The sequence below is a fragment of the Echinops telfairi genome, unplaced genomic scaffold (assembly GCF_000313985.2).
Source record: "Echinops telfairi isolate 266 unplaced genomic scaffold, ASM31398v2 ScPeMD7_7459;HRSCAF=8497, whole genome shotgun sequence".
NCBI lineage: Eukaryota > Metazoa > Chordata > Mammalia > Afrosoricida > Tenrecidae > Echinops > Echinops telfairi.
Window position 1 is genome coordinate 3,629,214 of NW_022111359.1, and position 22,247 is coordinate 3,651,460.

Sequence of the window (22,247 nt, forward strand, 5' to 3'; positions counted from 1 at the left end):
TCTCTGTAAGGAAGGAGCCCTGGTGGTGCAGCGGTTGAGTGCTTGGCTATGAACGAGAAAGTCGGTAGCTGGAACCCACCCAGCGGCTCTGCCAGAAGGCTTGGCCATCTGCTCCCATCAAGACCAGTGTTTGCTGTCTGGTGCGGGAATTTGTCTCAGCCCCACACTGACAGATGGCGGTGTCGGCGGGTTAAGTGCTGGGCCATACACTGGAAGGTTGGCGATTTGAATCTATCATCCTTTCAGAGGGACAGTGATGGGGCAGTCTGCTTCCATGGACGGTACCCTTGGGAAGCCTGAGAGGCAGCTCTACCCCGTCCTCTGGGGTTGGTGGCTGTGTGTCAACATAGACGTGGTGGTCGTGGGTGGCCATGTGTACAGAAGTGGATGACCACCAGGTCTTTGTCCTATGGAACCACTGGAAGGTTCTTTGAACCCCAACCTTTTGATTAGCAGGTAACTGCTTAATCACTGACTTGGCAGCATCTAACAATCATGGGTCAGGATGGGCCATGAGTGGCCCCTTCACCTGAGCCAGTGTCCCCACAAACACATTTTAAACACCCTCTACTCGGACCATAGCACCATCAACTGAGAAAGCAGTGTCCCCTTAAAATTAGTCCTTCTTTGTTCCAGATAACCAATGAGTCAGGAGCCCTGGTGGCATAGTGGTTATGTGTTGGGCTGCTAACTGCAAGGTCAGCAGTTCTAAAACACCAGCTACTCCTTGGGAGAAAGATGAGGCTTTCTATTCCTGTAAAGAGTGTCAGTCTCAGAAACTCACAGTGGCAGTTCTACCTTGCCCTATAGGGTTGCTTTGAATCAAAATGGACTTAATGATGAGAGGTTTGGGTTTGGACCTGTGAGTCAAAGCAGTCTTTTTAGGTAGCAGGGCCAGGTTGAGAAATGAGATTGTCATAAACATGCGAAGAATCAGCCCTTCCCACACGGCCCAACTCCTGTGGGACAATGACCAGGGCCACCTAAACCCCACATACGGTTACCATCACGCCATTGTGATTCATGGTGCTCCCTCTAGTGTCAGGGCAGAACTGCCTCCATAAGGCCTTCCGGGGCCGAGTTTGCAGAAGTACCAGGCCTTTCTTCTGAGATACTGCAGGCTATACTTGAACCTCCAACCTTTCTGCTAGACACCGCCCCAGGACAAGCTGCTACTGCTGGGTCAATTCCAATGCATGGCACCTCCCCGCCTACCCCTCCAACTCCATGTTTCAGGGTTAGGACTTCACTACACAGGGTTTTCCGTGGCTGAGTTCAGTACATCGCCAGGCCTTTCTTCTGAGGCAACTCTGGGTGGTCGTGGACCACCAGCCTGCCAGTTAATAGCCAAGCGCCAAATCGTTTGGCCACCAGGGCTCCTTGGGATAAACGTGAGCCCAAACTCAACCGTGTGCCTTCCAATCAACTGTGACTCACGGCATCCCCACAGAACAGAGCAGAAGCGCCCCCACGGGGTTCCCAAGGCTGTACCTCTGCATCGCAACACACGGCTGCACTGAGCAGCTGGTGGGCTCCACGTGACCTCCTCTCGGCAGCGGAGTGTTTACCCGCTGCACCACCAGGGGTCCTACAATGGCTTCCCAGCAGTTCTTAAAAGCTGGGTATGAGCCCTAACCTGAACGTTGGGAGGCGGTGGCCCCCCTGGAAGAAAGGTGGGCTGCCCCCGCCTCATTGCGACTCCTGGCCATTGGCTGGGTTCCAGCGTGAAGCTGCTCCCTCGGGTTTGGGGGCTGTCATCCTTTACGGAAACGGATAGCTAGGTCTCTCCTCCTTGGTGCTGTTGGGTAGGGGTAGGCTAGTGGCCCAGCGAGACCTGCTGGCCGCACGGGCGCTAAGGCAGGCCCAGGGGTAAAGGCAGCCTCATATCCACCGCATTCCGGAGGTTTCCCTCGCTGGCACCACGCTTGTGGCCGCGCTGCCCGCACGCGCGGGCCTTCTCCCGGGCATGGGTCCGTATGTGCTTGCGGAAGGAGGAGGTGTCGATGAAGGCGCGGTCGCACTCGGGGCACGGGTAGGGCTTCTCGCCGGTGTGCGTGCGGCTGTGCACCACCAGCGAGGAGCTCTGCACAAAGGCTTTGCCGCAGCGGCCGCAGCGGTAGCGCTTCTCGCCCGTGTGCGTGCGCACGTGGCGCCGCAGGTTGGACGAGTGGCCGAAGACGCGGCCGCAGTCACCGCAGGTGTAGCGCTTCTCGCCCGTGTGCGTCCGCTGGTGCACGCGCAGGTAGGAGCTGCGGCTGAAGGCTTTCCCGCAGGCGGCACAGGCATGGCGCTTCTCGCCCGCGTGGATCTGCGCGTGCACCGTCAGGTAGGAGCGCGTGCTGAAGCGCTTGCCGCACTGGGCGCACGTGAAAGGCTTCTCGCCTGTGTGCGTCCGCATGTGCGTCTTCAGCGACGACTGGTGACAGAAGGCGCTGCCGCAGCGCTGGCACGCGAAGGGGCTCTCGCCCGAGTGCGTGCGCGCGTGTCTCCGCAGGGACGAGAGGTGGAGGAAGCCCCGGCCACACTCGGCGCACCAGTGGGGCTTCTCGTCCGGGGGGCAGCCCGCGGGAGCCAGCGCCTGCTGAGAGAGGAGACAGGATCACTGGAGGCCCCCGCTTCCCCACCGAGCTCCCAGGAGGGCACGCCTTTTGCGGCCCACCGCTAACCTACGGGTGGAGGGTTCGACCCCTGCAGTGGCAGAGGAAGAAAGGCCCGGTGGTCTGCGTGGGAAGGGTCTCAGCCGAGAAAACCCTGCGCAGGGTTCAGCTCTGAAGCACAGCAGGGTCCCTAAGAGGCGGTGTCTCCGGTCAGGCTTTGGGGGTTCCGGCTTTGTTCCGCTGGGTTCTCCCCAGCAAGAACGCGGCTCTGATAGGCCATGTGCAGTTCTGAGGGATGACTTCAGCGTCTGGGATGGAGGTGAATCGCTTCCAGGCCACCTATGGTTTTCGGGGCCTGGGGGAGGTGAACACTTCGGCAGAAGCCTCCATCAAGCTAAAGCCTGTGGCAAAGCCATTAAATAAAGGAGGCTGGGGCTGCGCGTTGGCCTTGGGAGTCCCTCTCAAACACAAGGCACGTTGGTGACCATACTTCTTTGTGGAAACCCTTTTTATGAATTCATTATCTTACTGGGAGCTCTTTGTGGAAATGCGCGTGTGAAAATGAGCTTTATGTTTAGGATTTTCTAGGCACACCTTTCTATGCACACTAGCGCCAGCAGGCCACATCAGGCCCGCAGCACTGGTTTTGCAAATAAACGTGTTTTTTTAAATTAATAAATCATTTTATTGGGTGCTGTTACACATACTGTAACAGTCCATACTTCCATTATATTAAGCGGATTATGTACAAATATTGCCATCAACAATTTCAAACATCATCTTTGTTCTTGAGCCCCTTAACATCAGTTCCTCTTTATTCCCTCCCTTCCCGGCCCTGCCACCCTCTCAAGCCCCTATACATGATATACTGTTATTTATACATATCTTACACTACCCCTTCTATCCCTTCGCCTACAATCCCGGTATTCGTCCCCCTCGAGGGGGGCGGTATTTTGCCATCGTTGCCATCAGTTCCCGCTCCTTCCCTTCCTTCCTGAAGTCATTACACCCATTACTGTTTCTGAGGGGTTTGTCTATCCCGAGTTCTGTCCATTGAAAGCTCTCTGTATACTGATGTATCTATGCCATTCTAGCTGGATTTGCGAGATAGGACTGAGATCTTACCAGTGGTGGAAGGATTAAAGAACTAGAGGAGTGTTGTGTGTTTCATCAGGGCTGGACTGACCCTGGGTGTCTTGTCTTCCGTGAGACCCTCTGTGCAGGAAAGTCCACTTATGGGGGGGAGGGGGGGCTCTGTGTCTCTTCCTCGAGTCCTCTCCTTCACCTCGACGAGGTTGTTTAGCAAATCCAAGTTTTAGGGACCTTCTCATCTCAAGCTGGACATCAACAGCTGCTTTCACACCAGGGCCACAGGACTGGGTGGTTGCATCAGGGACCTCAGGGCCGTAGGTTCCGACCCACGTTTTCCTGGTTGAAAGTCAGCCTTTGATTCTTCCCAGTTTTTACTCTCCACAGACTCTCCTGAGCCTTGACATGGGAGTAAGAGCCTCCTGTTTCTGCCCCCTTGGCTCTCCCCCTAAGTCTGGCCCCTAAGCATCCAGCCCTTGTGAGTCTTACCCTGGGCAGGCCTTTGAACATGTTGTCTCCAAAATTCTCCTGTTTGGAAGTCGGCTCTTCGGTTTTCAGTTGCGTCCTCCAGCCTGAAATGACATGCCCCCCCCCCCAATAAATAAATAATGCACTGTCTTTGAGAGGAAGAAATGGTGCGACACTCAGCAACAGAAAGACAGATCACCCAATGGGCCTCTGGACATGCGGTTCTCAGAGGCATTTCTCCAAAGGGGAGAAGTAAACTACCAGCACATGAAGATACACTCTACTTCCTTACACATAATGCCAGGACCAGTGATGTCAGGCCAACCCTGACTCAAAGTGACCCCATGTGCGTGCGTCACAGAACTGAGCTCCATACGGTTCTTTTTTTTTTTCTTTCATAAGGTTCTTAATGGCAGATTTTTCAGAATTAGATAGCCAGGCCACCTGTAAGTTATTGCTAACAGAATTCCCTGAAGTGCCATCCTGCTGTGTATACAATGAGCACCCTGAGAAGCAGGAGGGAATTTCATTACCAGCAAGAGCCAGAAGTGGAGCAAGTTCTCTGGACCCAAGATCTCTGCGCAGCGACCTCGATCTAGAAGACAGCGATGCCAATAGAGGAGCAGCAGCAGAACCAGGAGCCAGAGCACGGGACAGAGTGATGCACTTCCCAACTCCAGGAGCAAGGAAAGATGCATGCTTTTGTGCAGGAGGCTGGCTTGCAGAGTAGTGTGCCTCTGTGCACTTAATTGGGGAAGTAGAGCTGAGTGCCTTTGGCCTGAGGCTTACAGGAGCCAGGTGCTTCGGGGCACTTAATCCAGGGAGCTGAGCTTGGTGACCCGCAGCTCAACCTTTGGAGTGAGGCTTACAGCAGAGTGGTATGTCCTTTGGGCATTTGTTAGCAGACTTGACAAAACTTGGTAACATGTCCCAATAAACAACTCTGCCCTGAGCATTTCTCACTGGCATTCCAATTTCACTTCCTTAATAAATCCTTTAATCATGACATTTGTCTGAGTTCTGTGTAGCCACTGCAATGGATATTAGAAACTCAAGAAGTAACACCACATTAATTGAAAACAGTGTACCTTGTCCTAAAAAACCACCGCAGACTTAGCAATTTCCTCTTCCTCACTTGCCATAGGACCCAGCAAGTCCACTCCTTGGGAGAGACCCAAAGGAGGTGAAGGCAGACTTGCCAACAGAAACTTGGGCACCTCCTGCTCACAGGAGCCCAGAGATGGAGATGGTTATCCACAGATGACGGATAATTACACTGTGGTACATACACATACACATACACACAATGGAACACTTCTCCATGAAAAGAAATGAAGTCCTCGTGCAGGACACCACGTGATACCCTTGAAAACATCCACCCGAGTGGAATCAGTCAGAAAAGGACATACACTGTCTGCTGTCACTTCTGTGAGGTAAGGGAATACGTAGAAGTCAACGACGATTTGCAGTGACCAGAGATGAGAGGGAGGATGAAGGCTATGTGCTTAGCGCTATGAACCCACTGCTGCCAGTCAATTCCTAGGGCACATGGTACAACTACCCCTGGGGTTTCTGAGACTTCAGATCTTTATGGATATAGACAGCCTCGTCTTTCTCTCTCAGAGCAACTGGTGGGTTCAAAGTAGCTCCACGTGTAACCCACCGCGCTATCTGGGTTCCTTCAGGGGCATGAGAATGACTGACATTTCCAGGCACCTGACATGGTGCCAAACTCCATGTTGACGCAGAGTTTTGCTTTGCTCTATAGGATGTCTCCCTCTAACTCTGTCACCTTCCCCTGGACCCCGTGGTGGGTGCAGATGAGAATGTGGTTTTATTGCTCAAGAATGTGAAAATTCAACCCAAACTCACTGCCATTGAATTGATTTCAAATCATAGTGATGCTATAGGACCAGTAGAACTGCCCCTCTGGGTTTCTGAGACTGGAACTCTTTATGGGAGTAGAGAGCCTCATCTTTCTTCCACAGAGTGTGCTGGTGGTTTCAAACAGCTGACCGTGTGGTTAGCAGCCCAATGTGTCATCACCTGCTAAAATCCATGGTTAAAAAAAAATCGTGGTCAGCCAGTTCTCTAAGGCATGTGGGTTCAGAACATTCTCTAAAATGTTCCAGTGCTTCAAAATAAGTAATTTCTTTTTCTTTTTCGATTTTTCCAGATAAATGTTTTTTGCTCTTCAAAGCACTACAGAGCTTTCTAGTTTTGTCTTGCTGCCCAGACATTACTATGAAATTCCATAAAAACTCATGCTCTTTTCATTTTTCACTCCGTACAGAGGAAAAGTGATTTCTTGGACGAGGGCAGTGGGCCGACATTCATGGTGGACAGGTGGGCTGTGTGTCCACTTGGCTGGACCAGGATGCTCAGTGGCTTGGCAGCAGAGGTCCAGTCATCGTAATCCCACATGATGTGATCTGACACAATGCAATCCACTCTGTGATGGGATCTGCTGCCAACAGCCACGCAACAGTAAGCAGGTTAGGTAGAGTGCAACCCCTTATTCAGGTCACAGCCTTGATGTAATCAAAAGGAGGTTTCTTCAAAAACGTGGCCTACTTCCTATGGAAATAGACGCTGTGGAAAGCTTGCTTGCTTTTTCCAGGGTCTGAAGCCTCCATCAGGCTCACCGACCTCTGGTTCTTTGGACTTGGGCCAATGGCCTGCCATACTGCCTGGCCAGATAGCGACCATGTCTAGGAAGGGTGTTACAAGCAGTAAGCAGGTGGCAGCAAGGGGCGCCTCAACACACTACATTGCAGAGGGTGGTCCCACTTCCGAAAATGAATGAGTTTCAAGTGTTAGTAGTGCCAAGTCTAAGACAGCCTAAACAAATTATTTGTATAAAGAAATCAGTTCAGCCTTCCGCCGCGGCAACCATCGAAGAGTAACAGCCATGGCTGTGCGCTACCCTATGGCCGTGGGCCTCGACAAGGGCCACAAGGTGACCAAGAACGTGAGCAAGCCGAGGCACAGCCGCCGCCGCGGGCGCCTCGCCAAGCACACCAAGTTCGTGCGGGACATGATCTGGGAGGTGTGTGGCTTCGCACCCTACGAGCGAAGGGCCATGGAGCTGCTCAAGGTCTCCAAGGACAAGCGGGCACTTAAGTTCATCAAGAAGCGGGTGGGCACACACATCTGGGCTAAGAGGAAGAAAGGGGAGCTAAGCAACGTGCTTGCAGCCATGAGGAAGGCCGCTGCCAAGAAGGACTGAGTGCCATGTCATCGTCACCCCCCCACCCCCAATAATAAAGCCTTTCCAGAAAAAAAAAAAAAAAAGAAATCAGTTCAATCCCTACCTCTTACCGTACACCAAAATTAACTCCCTGTGGGTAAGGCAATCTAAGCCACAGTGATCCTCCAGCTTCTGTGATCCTCCAATGTCAGCAGGTCGGATGATCGTAGGACAGAGTCAATGCCAGCTCCCTACCCCAATGGTTCCCAATTAACGATCACTTTGCCCCCCAGAGGACACTTGGCATCATCAAGAGACATTTTGTGTTTGTCCCACTCAAGGGGGTGCTACTGGCAGCATGCGGTAGCGGCCACTCCAGACAGTGGTCTAGTCCCCAAGTCAGCAGAGCCAAGGGAGGAACCCTGATCTAGGGGAGATAAATGAATGCGGGCAGCCTTACCAAGTGATGCCAGGTTCCTGTAGGTCTCCAGCATCACTTCTCGATAGAGAGTCCTTTGAGAAGGGTCCAGCAACATCCACTCTTCCGGGGTAAAGTCCACAGCCACATCCTCAAAGGCCAGAGACACCTGAAACAGGTCACACATTCCAGTTCTGCCACAGATACCCCCACCTGTGTCCCGAGGCTGACAGGGGGTGAGAGGGAGAGCACTGGGGAGGGGAAATCATTGATTCATGGTTCTGAGGTCCCCCATCAATCGGTCCCCAAGCTCAGGCCTCACAGCCTTCCCTAGTGGTGGCGTCCAGCCTTGTGCTTTAAAAGCTCCTCTAAGACTGAAGTCTAAATGTAACTTTCTTCAATTGCGCTTTTTTTCAACCTGCTCAGACCTGTCTGTGATTCTACACAATCTCAAGAACATACAAGAAATACTCAGGGAACAGATTAATGTTCCCCTCTCCCGCAGGCAACAAGCCTCTCACATTCTTCCTTTGTTTCCCTCAGAGGACCCAGTGGAAGATGAAGCAGCAAGGTAACCGGAAAGAGGGTCTGAGGGAGACACAAATGCAGGGTCAGTGAGAGCAATTCCGGGGCAGCCCTGCAATTCCTTAAGAGACCCCAAGATAGTAAGGAAACTAGAGACCAGCCAAGGCTGACTGCAGAAGGAGAGCAGAGAAGGGGTTGGAGGGGGTCTACTCTTCTCGGGAAAGGGAATTCTTTCAGCAGAAGGAGTTTTCCACTGACCTGCGACCAAGTTGTCAGAAACCCAGCAACCATCCCTTCCTCCTTTACGTCCCCTTCACGGCGATGGCCATGGTCTTGATCAGGCGCAGCTGGGAGGTGGTGGGTGGGGAAAAAGGAGCGAGTGATTCAAAAGAAAATTCAGTTGTTGTTGATAACTCATCATGACCCCAAGTGGGTTGGAGGAGAACTGAGCTACACTGGTTTCTTAGTGGCTGTCACTTTTGGAAGTAGATCACCAGGCTTCTCTTCCAAGGTACCTCTGGGAAGTCTTGAACCTCCAACCATTAAGTTAGCAGCCAAGTATGTTCACTGTCTACACCACCCAGGGACTCTCAGATGATTCCAAGCCTTCACACCTCCTCAAAATAAAAAGCCTACAAGTGGAGCCGTCGCTGTCCCCAGCAGCTACCTTGGGCCCAGTCCGTGGGTCTTGTGACTCATAAGAAAGGGACTGCCATTCTCATTCAATGCAAAAAGAAACTCCGATTTTATAGCCCCGGGCTATTTTGCTGCTCGAGGCTGTAACGTTTACATATGATGGTTCTATAAAATTTCGCCCCAGATTTCCAGAAGTTCTCCTTTGCCCATAAGCAGCCCTGGGCTCTTGGGCCTCTGCTCCAGCCTTGTCTGCTTCGTCCCCTCCTAGATGGCTTCTGCTATGACCACTTGGCTCCCCAATCTTGGGACCCTGCTGGAGTGCATGAGGCACCTACCTCCTCACCTCTGGTTGCCAACTGACCCAAAACTCACCCCGGGTAGAGTCTGCATCCGTGGTTGCCATCTTAGGGGGCTGTCACGAGTGTCTGCTTGCTTGGCTGAGCAGCGGCGATGTCAGCATTTTCTGCATTCCGTTCTCCTGTGGGCTCTGGGTCTCCAGGCCTCTGGACACCATGGCAGCTGCAGGCCTGTCTGAAAAAGCAGCTGCCATTACAAAACGCCTACCGCTTAATGATAAGACAACCACTATCCCAATCAAAGAACGCCTCCCTCATTGCTACAGAGCAATGGCTCGTGGCTAAGCAGTGAGCTGTGATCCACCACCGATCAAAGAACGCCGCCAGGACAGCAGTCTCTGGAGTTCCGTCTCAGCCATCAAGAATCAATCAAGAAAGAAAGGTTAGGCAGTTCCTTCAAAACCTGACCGCAGGGCTGCCTCTGACCCAGCCAGGAGCTCTGCTGGCACGTTGAGCTACCCACCGAGTTGCTCACCACCACCAGCTGTCCGCTCCCGTTGTTGCTGTGAGGTGCCGTCCAGTCATCCCCGCTGGCTCTGAGGTTTCCTGGGTGGCACCAACAGCTAAGTGCTCGACTATCAGCTAAAAGGGTGTGGGTTCAAACCCACCCAGGTGCACCTTGGAAGCAAGGCCAGCAATCGGCTTCTGAACATTCAGCCCCCGAGGCGGCCATGAGAGACAGGAAACCCTGCAGAGCACAGCAGCTCCACTCTTCCACGTCCCAGACTGCAGGCAATCCTGGTTGGCTTCACAGCAACACAAACAATACCCCCAGTGGAGTAGAGTAAAACCCAGCGATGGAATCAGGTACAACTCAGAGGAGGTGCTGCAGAGCCACCCCGTATGTTTACGCTCCTTCAAGGCCCCGGGCATCTCTCCACGTCAAGCCAAGACTCTCATATGCTCTGAAGAGTTGGGCATGTTTCACTGGGAACACTCTGGGATTTCCTGGTTTGTTTGTGTCCACATTCATGGGTTGGGTCAGTAATAGATGGAAATACATAGATATATTGGACCCCAGGTTTGGGGGGGTGGGGAAGCAATCTCCAACTATTAAATTATGGCTTGACCAGTGTCTCCCCACCTCCAGGTCTGTGAGGAATCATAAGCCCTCTATCCATGGGCATCCTCCATTTAGGAACCAGGTCACATTTGGCAGGGCAGAATCAGCAGAAAACAAGCATAAATAGGAAGGAAGGTAGATGCCATGTGGATGTCTCCCAGGAACTAGGAGCCTCCCAGGGTTACGAAGAGCCTAGTTACAGAGAAAGCCTTCCCCTAGTGACAGTGCCCTGAATTCAGACTTTGAGCCCTGGTGGTGTAGTGGGTTACAAGTTGGGCTGCTAACTTCAAGGTCAGCAGTTTGAAACTAGCTCTTCCCCGGGAGAAAGAGGAAGCTCTTTACTCCGGTAAAGAGGCACAGTCTAGGAAATCCACAGGGGCAGTTCCTCTCTGTCCATAGGGTCACTGTGAGTCCGAATCAACTTGATGGCAGTGAGTTTTTTCTTTGTGTATGTTTTTTAAACCAAAGGTCTCATACTTTTATTAGTTGTCAGCTTCTTAATGGAAAAGCATAAAAACCAAGGAAGAAACCAGATGTTTGCCAATACAGGTTCAACTCATCAGGTGGTGGCAACATTTAAACTTGCTACGACAGAATGCTAGTGAACCTATGCAAATGCTGCGTCATTAAGCTGGTGACCCTTTACACACACAGCTTGTCCTCTATTATCTCCTCTTGAAGTGGAACCGGATCTTATTGCCGATTTTCATTTGAATGCATTGGGGAATGGGACAAATCTGCTTTTGTTTCTTGGTCAGGAACCTCTTCATCCTGAAAATCTAAAGGGACGACATTGCAAAGATGGAAAGCAACTGCACGCACAGAATTGCAGAGAGAGGACGCCGGCAGTGAGGCTTTCAGAGTCTCTTGAACAACAAAAAGATAAAGTTATGTTCTTTACAGCCCCCCACTGGGGTACTTAAGTTCCAGGAGCACCAGGTGACTAAGACAATGATGTATTCCGAATGTGCTCTTGTCGTTGGACAAACTGACAGTAAAAACGTCACTGTCTGGTTTGTAGGTTAAGACAAGGTAATATGGAAGGACACGCACCTGGCATGTGGCAGAGAGCTTCCCAGGCACATTACACATTTGTATGCAGCCCAGAGGCAGAACTACTAAAATGGCCTTTGACTGCCTGGCTGGTCCAGGGCTGTCTGGGATGTCATTCTCTGAACTTTTTTTGGTTCGAACTAGTGCATGCAACAAGCATTTGCCAGCAGATGGAAGGAAATGGTCTAAACCCACTGAACAGAAGAGTCCAAGAATGAAATGGGCCATGGGAAGTAATTTTGTAATGGAAAGCTGTTATTTAGAACAGTGCTTACCTAAGTGGGTGAGACCGCTCCCTGGAGGTGGGGCTCCAGGGGTGGCGGCGGTGCTGGAACCATCAAGGGGGCTCTGCAAAAGCAGAGCCCGATGCTTTATCCTGGACTCTGAGCTACAGTGCAAACGTTTTTCATTTCAGAGTGCAGGGGGAGAGTGGGGACGGGGGTACTGAGTAATTTTTTTTTCTTCTGAAAAGTGGGTAGCAGGCCATGTAAAGTGTAGGAACCTGATTTAGAAGAAGGAGGCTTTCCAACTTGCCAGACGTTGCTGTGTCCTTTGTGCGTGTGAAAGATGGTGACGAGAAATACCTGCTAGGCTATGGAGGGCAGTGGGAGCCCCAATCCATCTGCAGAGCATCTAGTCAGATTAAGCTTCTGGCAGATCCCCTCTAGCCACAGGCGAGGGACTCGAACAGTTTTTCTATCAGACAATGATTATTGTAAACTTGATTATGGTGGATCGAACCATGGTATGATACTGGGTCAGTTGATCTCCATCTTGACCCAACCTGAATTTGCTCTAGGCTCAAGTATTTCTCGTTTGTTTCAGGACAGAAATTTCTTCTCTGGCTTTTAAAATATTGATGGTGGTCCTTTCTTACTTGTTATATGTATTTTAATTTTTATATCATTGCTATTTTCTTCTTGCCGTCTTGTTTTGTTTTTTGTTTTTTATTGTTTCTGTTGGGTTTCCCAGTTCGCAAAGCACAGAAGGAGTGAATACAGAGAGACAATCACTGATAAAATGTTTTATCAGGGATGGGATGGGGAGAGGAAGGTGGGGGGTTATGAGGAACAAAAAATGAATGTGGGAGGGAGTTAGAACTGATTGTGATGAAGTATATACAATTCTTTTTAAAAGCGATTTAACCATGGAAGTGTATGATATGTGAATACTAAATCAAAAAAACAACAAAAACTATGAAAAAGAAAACAAACTTGACCAATGGTTACCATGGGTGAAGGAGAAAGAGTTGTTGCTTAGGGGGCATTGAATTTATGTGACTGGTGATGGAATAATTTGGAAAAGGTTATCAATATTGACTGCACAACAAAAAGTGGATAATCAATGACATTGAATTATACATGTTAGAAATTGTGGAGTTGGAAGATATTTTGTCGTGTATATTTTTGCCACAATTAGACAAAACATCATTAGCTGAATAACAATGAGTACAAGGAAGAAAATGGTCTAGAATTGAGTGTGGTGATAAGTGTACGACTCTTCTTGATACGAATGAGTTATTAAGTTGTATGACATGTGGGTGAAGTGCTAATACAGCTTTTATTTTTTTTAAATAAAGCTTGTTAAGTATTTCATTAATTAAAAAAGAAATACCTGCTATGCTTCTCTCTGTTTCAGTGGTGGTGCAGGTGCTGTCCTGGTGGCTCCGGCTCCTTGCGGCCCCATGTGCTCCACAGGGTCTCCCAGGCTGTGCCCTCTTGGCAGCAGACTGCTAGTCCTGTCTTCTGAAGCACCTCTGGGTGGGTTCAAACCACCAGCCTTTCAGCTAGTAGTAGAGGGCTTCCTCCTGCCACTTCCCCACCGGGACTTCCTCTGGAATGCTTATTAGGAGCCCTTTCATCCTGGCTCTTGTCAATGACCCCCAGGTAAGGAAGACCACCAGGGCACACCTGTGGTAAACAAGATGAAGTGTATTACTCAGCACAGCAAGGGAAAATGTACAACTCAGGGCTTCTAGGTCAGAGGGCGTTAGGACATTACAGGATTTGGGATTGGGTTTGAGGATACTAAAAAAAAACCCAAAAAACAAAAATACCAACTTACTGCTACCAAGTTGATGCTGACTTATAGTGACCCTATAGGACAGGGAAGAGTTGCCCCTGTGAGTTTCCTAAACTGTAAGTCTTTGTAGAAGTAGAAAGCCCCATCTTTCTCCTGTGGAGCAGCTAGTGGTTTCAAACTGCTGACTTCACAGTTAGCAGCCCAATACGTAACCACTATGCCACCAGGGCTCCTTTGAGGACACTGGGGAAGGTTTAAAGAAAGTAAACCTTTGTTCTGGGGAGGATGCTGTCAGGAAGAAGTATTGCTATAACCGCCTACATTAATTTTACCTACAGGGAGTTACTGGGTACAGCAAAAGTTTAAGGAGCTCAGCTGTGAAACGAAAGGGTAGAGGTTCAAGTCCTTCCTGGGGTGCCTCAGAAGACCATCTTGGCAATCTACTTCCAGAAAAAACAAACCAGCACTTTATAAAGTTCAGTTCTACTCTTTTTTAAAAAATGTGTTTTAAAAGTTCTATTAAGCATGTCAGCTGGACCGCTCAGCTGATTCCACTGTGGTTGGCCAGAGCAAAGTGTCACAGTCAGGAGCAAGAGGGACATGCTGCCTTCTTGCTGCCCGGCCTGATCAAGGCGTTGGCCTTGACATCTACAACGAGCAGAAGAGTGTTACAGTTGATGTTCTTCATGGCAGATGGGCTCCATGGTCGGGGGAACTTGAAGATGGCAGAGTGGTCCAGCTTATTTCTCCTGGGGGCGCTCTTCAGAGGGTATTTCTTTTTTTTCTTTTATGTATAAGAGAGTTTTATTTAAATGTTAAGTGCGCATCAAGAAAACATCCCAACCCAGTGCTGCCCAAGCCCACAAGTCCAACATTCACCCATATGTCCAACACCAATCCACAAAGTCCTGCTCCATCTCACAAAACACACGCAATGATGCCGACTGCAGGAGGAAAGCCGAGTCAGTGAGTGTGTAAGCATCTCAGCGCTGGCAGGAGTCTCCACATGGCTGCTCCAGCACCCAGGGCTGCATCGGGGTAGGTTCATGTGGCTTCTTCTCAAGGATGTCTTGCAGGAAGTGAGCTTTGGCAGCTAAAGCAGGGAACGGGCTAAGGCAGTTGCACCCTGGTCTAGCCATCAGAAAGCAAGAGACCCGAGAACCCTTCAGAGGGTATTTCTCAGCCTCAGGGCCCTCGGCTGACAGAAGGTGCGTGACACTCGGGTCTTTTGTGTGTGTGTGGCTGTGGCCGTGGATGCTTTTCAGCATGGCCTTGCATGCCTTTGCTTTGGCTTCAGTTTGGGGGGCAGGGAAAGCTTCCTTCTTTGCCTTTGGTGCCATCTTCGTAAAAACCCTACTCTGAGGTCATGGGGGTAAGAAGTGACCAGATGGCACTGGTTCATGGGGGACAATACGACCCTTAATGCCAGCAGGTTGATTCTGACTCAGGAGGCCAGGAATGAGGAAAGGCTAAAGTGGTGATCGGTAAAAATACAGTAATCACTTGGACTGGCCACAGGATGGCAGTCCTAGCTCCTGCCAGGAGGGTCGCAATTTCTGTCCTGATTGTGGGAGCCTAGTCTGATGTTGAGGTCCTGTAAGGCTGCTATATGTTCAACAGGGATGGGCCACAGCTTGGCCACTCACAGGCCAGCTTCGGCCTACGTGAGCTGCTTTTCTCATTCATTTATCTCAGCAGCTAAAAACCAAGACCAAACTCACAGCCATGAAGTCAACTCTGACTCACAGAAACCCTACAGGATAAGGTAGAACCGTCCCTGTGAAGTTCTGAGACTGTCGTTCTTGATGGGTGTAGAGCAGAGTGGCCGGTAGTTTCCAACTGCTGATTTTGCACAGGTACAACCCAACACACAACCTCTATGCTCACCAGGGCTCCTCAACAGACTAAGAGGTAGGTACTATGAGGAGCTAGGACGGAAAGACTTCATTTTACTTACTTTGGACAGGTAGCAACCCAACACGCGGGGAAGAACGTTACGCTTGGTCAAGTAGAGACTCTGTGAAAAAGAAGACCTTCAATGAGACGGATTGCCACATCTCGTGGCTGCAACAAACGGGCCCCATCATAACAATGGTGGTGACGATGGCGCAGGGCCAGGCCACGGTTGGCTCTGTGATTCATAGAGTCACTCTGAGTTGCAGCCAACTGGAAGGCGCCTGACAACAACATTCTGCAGTGGAAACAGGCCTGGTGAAATTAGGGATCCTCGCCAACAGTTAAGCACTAGGAAGTGGCAGCAGCCGAGTGATTCTGGTCAGTCTGGCGCCAAAGTCCTTATTTTCACACACTCACCCTACCTACCCCTCTGCTTTAAGCCTTTGTATACACAATAGCAACAATAAAAATAGATATCGCATATCATGTACGAACGCTATACGTTACACAGGTACATTGGCATAGTGCTGGGCTGCTAACTGGGAGCTCAGAGTCTAGTCCAGCAGCTGCTTTCTTGGAGAAGAATAACCCTATCTGGTCCTGTGAAGCTTTCCCGCCTCAGAAACCCACCGAGGCCATTCTGTCCTTCAGGCTGCTGTGCGTCAGAATTGACTGGATGGCAGTGAGTGTTTCAGAGAGAGTGTGAGTGATGGGTCATTAAAAGGAACAGCAATGACAGCCATTAATAATTGGAATTTGGAATTACAAAGTATGAATCTCGAGAAATAAGAAGTAATTAAAAATTAAATGGAAGGCCTAAAGATCAATATTCTAGGAATTAGTGAGCTGAAATGGACTGGCATTCGTCATTTTGAATCAGAAAATTAAATGGTTGACGATGCTGGAAATTACACAAGCGAGAGGAATGACATTGCATTCATCTCCAAGGTCAAACATTATCATGAACTCTGCAAAGCCCTGAGTTAGAAAACCAGAAAGGGAAAACATTCTCAGCATATCTTAAATGGAAAGAACTCAAGAAAAAACTCAAGCCTCAAGTTACAATATGAAAGAGTCTATGGGCAAAATATTGAATGATGCAAGAAGCCTCCAAAGAACATGGAAAGGATACACGGTCACTGTGCCAAAAAGCCTAGTCGACACATAACCATCTCAGGAGGTAGCATAGGCGCAAGAACCAACGGTGCAGAAGGAAGCAGTCCAAGCTGCACTGAAAGCGTCAGCCCAAGACAAGGCTCCAGGAACTGCTGGAATACCAATTGAAATGTTTCCAAAAGCTGATGAAGCACTGGAAGTCCTTACTGGCCTTTGCCGGGAAATTTGGAAAACACTACTTGGCCAACTAACTCGAAGAGATCCATAAATGTACACATTCCAGATAAAAGATGACCCAACAGAATGTGCAAACTATAGAACAGTATAATTGATAGCACATGCAAGTAAAATTTTGCTGAAGCTCATCCAACAATGGTTGCAGCTGTACATTGATAGGGAGCTTCCAGAGGTGTAGGCTGGATTAAAAAGAGGATGTGGAACAAGGGATATCATTGCTGGTATCATCTGGATCTTGGCTGAAAGTACATAATACCAGAAAGATGTTTTACTTGTGCAAAGGCCTTCGTCTGTCTGGATCATAACAAATTATGGATAGCCTTGAGAAGAATAGGAATTCCAGAACACTTCATTATGCTCTGCACAACCTGGACATAGATCAGGAGGCAGTTGTGAGAACAGAACAATAGGATACTGCTTGGTTCAAAATCAGGAAAGGTGTGTGTCAGGGTTGTAGCCTCTCACCTACCTTATTCAATCTGTATGCTGAGCAAATCATCAGAGATGCTGGATTCTATGGTGAAGAATATGGATCAGTATTAGAGGAAGGATTATCCTTGAGACACGCAGATGACACAGTGCTGCTTCCTGAAAGTGAGACCTGGAAGCACTTGTTGATGAAGACCAATATGGATTACAACTCAATGTAAAGGAAACAAAAATCCTTACAACTGATTCAAGAGGTAACATCATAATAAATGGAGAAATGATTGAAGTTGTCAAGGATTTTTTCTTGCTTGAATCCACAATCAGTGCTCAAGGAAGCAAAAGTCAAGAGATCAAATGATGCAATGCATTAGGTAAAGTGTTGTGCAAGACCTCATTAGAGTGTTGAAAAGCAAGGATGTTATTTTGAGGTCAAAGGTGGCCCTGATTCACGCCTTGGGATTTTCAACCACCTCATATGCATGTGAAAGCTGAACGCTGCATACGGGATACTGAAGAAGAATCAGTGCATTTGAACTATGGTGCTGGTGAAGAATATTGAAAGTACTATGGACTGCTTAAGAACAAACAGCTCTTTCTTGTTAGAAGTAAAGGCAGAATTATACTTCGGGCATGCTATCAGGAGAGACCAGTCCTTGGAGAAGGACATCGTGCTTGGCGAGGGGGGGGCGGAAGACAACTGGAGTGGGGTTAGGGGGTGGGAAGGAAGGTCCTTGCAAGACGGATTGACACATGTCTGCAACAATGGTCTCAAGTGTAAGAACACTTCTGAGGATGGCACAGGGCTGGGTGGTGTTTCATGTCGTACATAATTCAGAATCGACCCGATGGCACCTAACAAGAACAATATAGATATACGTACACTTTATATCCACCCACCTCACTGTCCCCGAGTTGATTCTGATCATAACGCCCTAAACAGGGTTTCTCAGACTGTACATCTTAACGGGAGCAGGCAGCCTCCCCTTTCTCCCGCCAGTTTGAAGCGCCTCCCTTGTCATTAGCGGCCCAACGCCTAATCTGCAGTGCTGCCAGGGCTCCTTCGTTTTATAGATACACATATATCGCATGATACACGTATGCCACACGTGTTCTATATATGAGCACATCAACTGTAATATATAGCATCACTTCTCGTCGGAAATTCGGGCTGACACTTCCTAGCAGTACGTGCGCGAACAGCTCTGGGGCTGCTCAAACGTGAATTCCCCAATTTATAAAAGTGGGCACTGGACGCAGGCAGGGGGGGCAAGGAAACCCACATGGCAGTGGGCCCGGCTCCAGGAAGCCCGTTTTGCACCCCAGACCCAGCGCAGGCCAATCAAGAGTCTGACGGGCCTTCGCAAGCCCCAGATTCTGGCGGGTGAACACGTCCCGCGACCCCCATCTCAGGTCCCCGAGGTCCGCCGCCCTCCGGAGCCATCTCCTTAGGGGCCAGACCGGGATCCGCCAGCACCACGACCCCGCCCCCTCACCGAGCCCCGCCTGCCTACCCGAGCCCCCGCCGCGAAGAGGCGGAGCCGACCCCGCCTTGGAGACCGGCGCAAACAGCCCTCAGGGGAGGCGGGCGGCTAGGAGTTAGACCCCGCCGCAGGAGCCAGCGACGGCATTTCCGGTTCCGGGGCCGCCGGAAACGGAAGAGGTGGGGCTCGGCCGGTTTGTGATTGGCGAGACACCTACGAGTGGCGGGTTGTTTGTCCAATCGCAGATCAGCAAATCGCTAGTCCCCGCTCACAAAGGATGCGATTGGGCTCTGGGATCTCATCCGCGTATCCGAGGCTGGCCTAGACCGGAACTAGGCGTAACTGAGACTAGGCCCGCCTTGGGGGCGTGGCCTGGTTGTATTCCTACCAACTGTCGTGAGGATGTATAACCTCCCGTGGACGTGGCCGGGTCCGGGTCCTCCCCATCTGGGCAGAGCTGAAATCGGAGGGGTGTGTTTGCTCAGCAGTTCGATAAACATTTTTTTCCTACTCAGAAAGCTAAAGAAAAACGCATGAGTTTTCCCTTTTGATGCTTCTAATTTATGAAAATGAGAGTAGATAGACATCGCTCGGCAACTATCTTTTCTTACTAAATATTTCAAGTTTGTCAAAGCCAACCCGTTGGGGTCTGTTAAGGTGGTTAATAACTTCACGGTCGTTAAGTCCCTCTCCATCTGAATATCGGGTCTCCCAGAAGCCTTCGCCAGAGACAAACACTGCCATCAGCCAGCTTCTTTTACTTATTTTTTATTTTGCTACTCCATAGTTAATCACGTGAAGCAGAATTGTACAATTGCTACCACCATCAGTTTCTAAACATTCTTTTTCTTCCTGGACTCCTTGACATTGTCTTCCTTTTACCACCCCCAACACCACTGTACACCCCCAAAACACAACAAAAAACACCGTATTCTACTTGCTGTCCCTATAGATTCATCAATCCTGGGTTTCATTCAACCACCTTCTTAAGTAACTTTCCAAAAACGTCATGTTTACACTACCAGAAGCTTGTACTTACTCCTTCCATAAGTATTCCTTCATTCAGCACCCCCTATGTCCCAGACTCTGTTCTATGCACAGCAAATACAGCAATAACCAAACTACTAAAGCTTAGTAACTAAACTCACCGTCCTCATCTTGCTGGAGCTCCAGTGGGGGAGGGTCAAAAAAATAAATCTTATAAATAGAATATATATACAAAACGCAGCAAAAGGCCAAAGATTCTCAAGGAGATGGAGCGACACAGCGGCTATACCAATGGGCTCAAGCATCTCAATTGTGGGGACAGTGCAGGACCCTTCAGCATTTCCTTCTGTTGTGCATGGGGATCATACAGTGATCACATACCAGGGTAAGTTCAAAATTATTGTTATAAAATCCTAGAGGCTTTCACAAAACAGAAAGTATCCAAAATGGGAAGGTAATGTTTCTCACATCTCCTCCTGCCGGTGTTTCTATCTCGATGCCCCTTCCCCCTGAAACATGCTGCCCTCTTCCCTGTCCACCAGGTTGGAACGGCAGTTTGGGGTTCTTCAAAGACATTCCTTTCTAGTGTTCTTTGAATTTAGGGAAGAGAAAGAAATCTGAAGAGGCAAGCTCAGGGCTGTAGGGCAGATGAGGTAAGACTTCCCAACAAAATTCTCGTAGGCCAGCCCTGACGACCAGGTGCATTTTCATGATGGGGCTGTTTTCTGGGCACAAGTTTCCTGGGCTTTTTTCCCTCACTGGTACAGTTTTCCGTTTTCTTAAAATTTGAGCACGCTGTTTTCTTTAAAAAACAATGATCAATGTGACCCCTTCGCAATCCCCCAAAGCCAGTCGCCCAACCCTCTGAGCGAATGCCCCCTTGCCTTCGATGGAACTGGCCCAGCAGATTCCCTCTGAAGCCCCTGTTTTTGATTAGATCTTTTTTCTCCCTTTCTTTTGAAGGCATTCTAGGGGAAAACGGCGTGTTACTGAGAGAACCTGCCTGCAGCCAACACGGCTTGCAGAAACATGTTGGAAAATGTTGGGAATAAAGCCATGCGTGTGCGATCTGGGACTGGACGTACTTCCAGACTTAGCCTCACATATCCCAAGGACTCCCTGGGTGGCACAGGTGGTTACGTGCTTGGCTACAAACGGTCAGATTGGCCGTTCAAATCCAACTAGAAACATCTCAGAGGAAAGACTTGGCGATCTACTTCCAAAAGGTTAGCAGTCATTGAAAATCCTAAGGAGCACAAGTCTACTCTACACCAGGCGGGGCCGCCATCAGCCAGAACCAGCTGGGCAGCATCTGGTGTGAAACCCACTCCGAGCAACCCTGTGGGGCAGGGAAGGACCGCCCCTGTGGGCTGCCAAGACTATAACTTCACGGGAATAGAAAAGCCCCATCTTTCTCCCGGGAGCTGCTGGTGTCTCGGTGTGCTGGCTTGGCAAATAGCAGCGCAGCATGTAGCCATTACGCCACCACAGTCCTTAACTACGGCTACGTCCTCAAAAACATAAGGGGTGCATAAATTGGGTGACTTTGTGTTATATAAACTGTGTCTCAATAGAAAGAAACAAAGACGCCCGTCGCCATTCTGTCTCGTGGCAACCCCATGTGCTCCAGAAGCCTAACTCCAGGATCTTTGTTTGCTTAATCTAAAACATAGATGGTCACCAGGCCTTTCTTCCACGCGCTGCTGGGTGGATTCGAATCTCCAACCTTTAGGTTAGTCCTTGTTGTTGTTCGGTGCCGTGGAGTCGGCACCAACTCGGAGCGCCCCTCTGTATAATAGAACAAAACATGGCCTCGCCCTGTGCCCTCCTCACACGGATCCCTTTGTTTGAGCTCATTGTTGCAGCCATGGGTCAATCCATCTTGCCTTGAGCCTTCCTCTCTCTTGTCACTGCCCCTCTGCTTGACCAAGCATGATGTTCTTCTCCAGGGACTGGTCTCTCCTGGAGACTGACCTCACCGTCTTTGTCTCTAAGGAGCCTAACTCTGAGGTCAGCTGCTTCCGAGGGAAAAGGAATATAAGACTTTCTGCTCCGTGAAGATTTACCGCCCCAGACACCCACAGGGGCACTTTCATCCTGTCCTATAGGGTCGCTATGGGGGAGACCCCTCTCAATGGATTGGAGTTTAAGGGTAGTGGCCCATTGTAAACAGATTGGGCACTTTGTTGAAGCTGCACCGAAAGCCTCTACCTTCAGGGGGCGACCAAGACCGCAAATTCTGCCTTCTCCGGGTTCTGCCCTTACATGGGCATTCCCCATTGCTCTGCGGATCTTTTTTTCTTTTGGCGTGGTTTTTGTTTTGTTAGTTGCGCTCAGCACGACCTGCAGTTTTTACCAATGGAGGTGTGTGGCACCCCTGCACCCCACACGGGGCACTTCTTTCGGCGCCATTTTCCCAGCAGCGTGTGCCCACAGTGTGTCTCGGGGTCACCCTTTGGTTATAGAGCTAAAAAAATTTTTAATCGTTTTATTAGGGGCTCGTACAACTCTTAATCACAATCCATGCATGCATCAATTGTGTAAAGCACATTTGTAAATTCATTGCCCTCCTCATTCTCAAAACATTTACTCTCCACTTAAGCCCCTGGCATCAGCTCCTCATTTTTCCCCTCCCTCCCTCATGAGCCCTTGATAATTTATAAATTATTATTTTGTCTTATCTT

At 49.6% G+C, this 22,247-nt stretch overlaps 2 protein-coding genes across 6 annotated transcripts; one reads left to right on the plus strand and one right to left on the minus strand.

The window, feature by feature from the left end:
* Positions 1–760: 760 nt before the first annotated feature.
* Positions 761–18,687, minus strand: LOC101661571 (zinc finger protein 239-like). 5 transcript variants are annotated; one of them, XM_045300182.1, is made up of 8 exons: positions 18,607–18,687; positions 15,375–15,434; positions 13,010–13,305; positions 9,296–9,450; positions 8,546–8,634; positions 7,805–7,931; positions 4,176–4,258; positions 761–2,581 (listed from the first exon to the last, which is right to left on the minus strand). In XM_045300182.1, exons 4-8 carry the CDS (start codon positions 9,324–9,326, stop codon positions 1,853–1,855), a joined length of 1,059 nt encoding a protein of 352 aa, XP_045156117.1. In that variant the 5' UTR covers positions 9,327–9,450; positions 13,010–13,305; positions 15,375–15,434; positions 18,607–18,687; the 3' UTR covers positions 761–1,852. The 5 variants fall into 5 exon arrangements, with proteins under 5 accessions (XP_045156117.1, XP_045156118.1, XP_045156114.1 ...); XM_045300183.1 differs by having other exon boundaries at positions 761–2,578; positions 9,296–9,454; XM_045300179.1 differs by having other exon boundaries at positions 9,296–9,454.
* On the plus strand, positions 7,051–7,442 carry LOC101649128 (60S ribosomal protein L36-like). Its single transcript, XM_045300185.1, has one exon. It carries the CDS (start codon positions 7,066–7,068, stop codon positions 7,381–7,383), a length of 318 nt encoding a protein of 105 aa, XP_045156120.1. The 5' UTR covers positions 7,051–7,065; the 3' UTR covers positions 7,384–7,442.
* Positions 18,688–22,247: the final 3,560 nt, after the last annotated feature.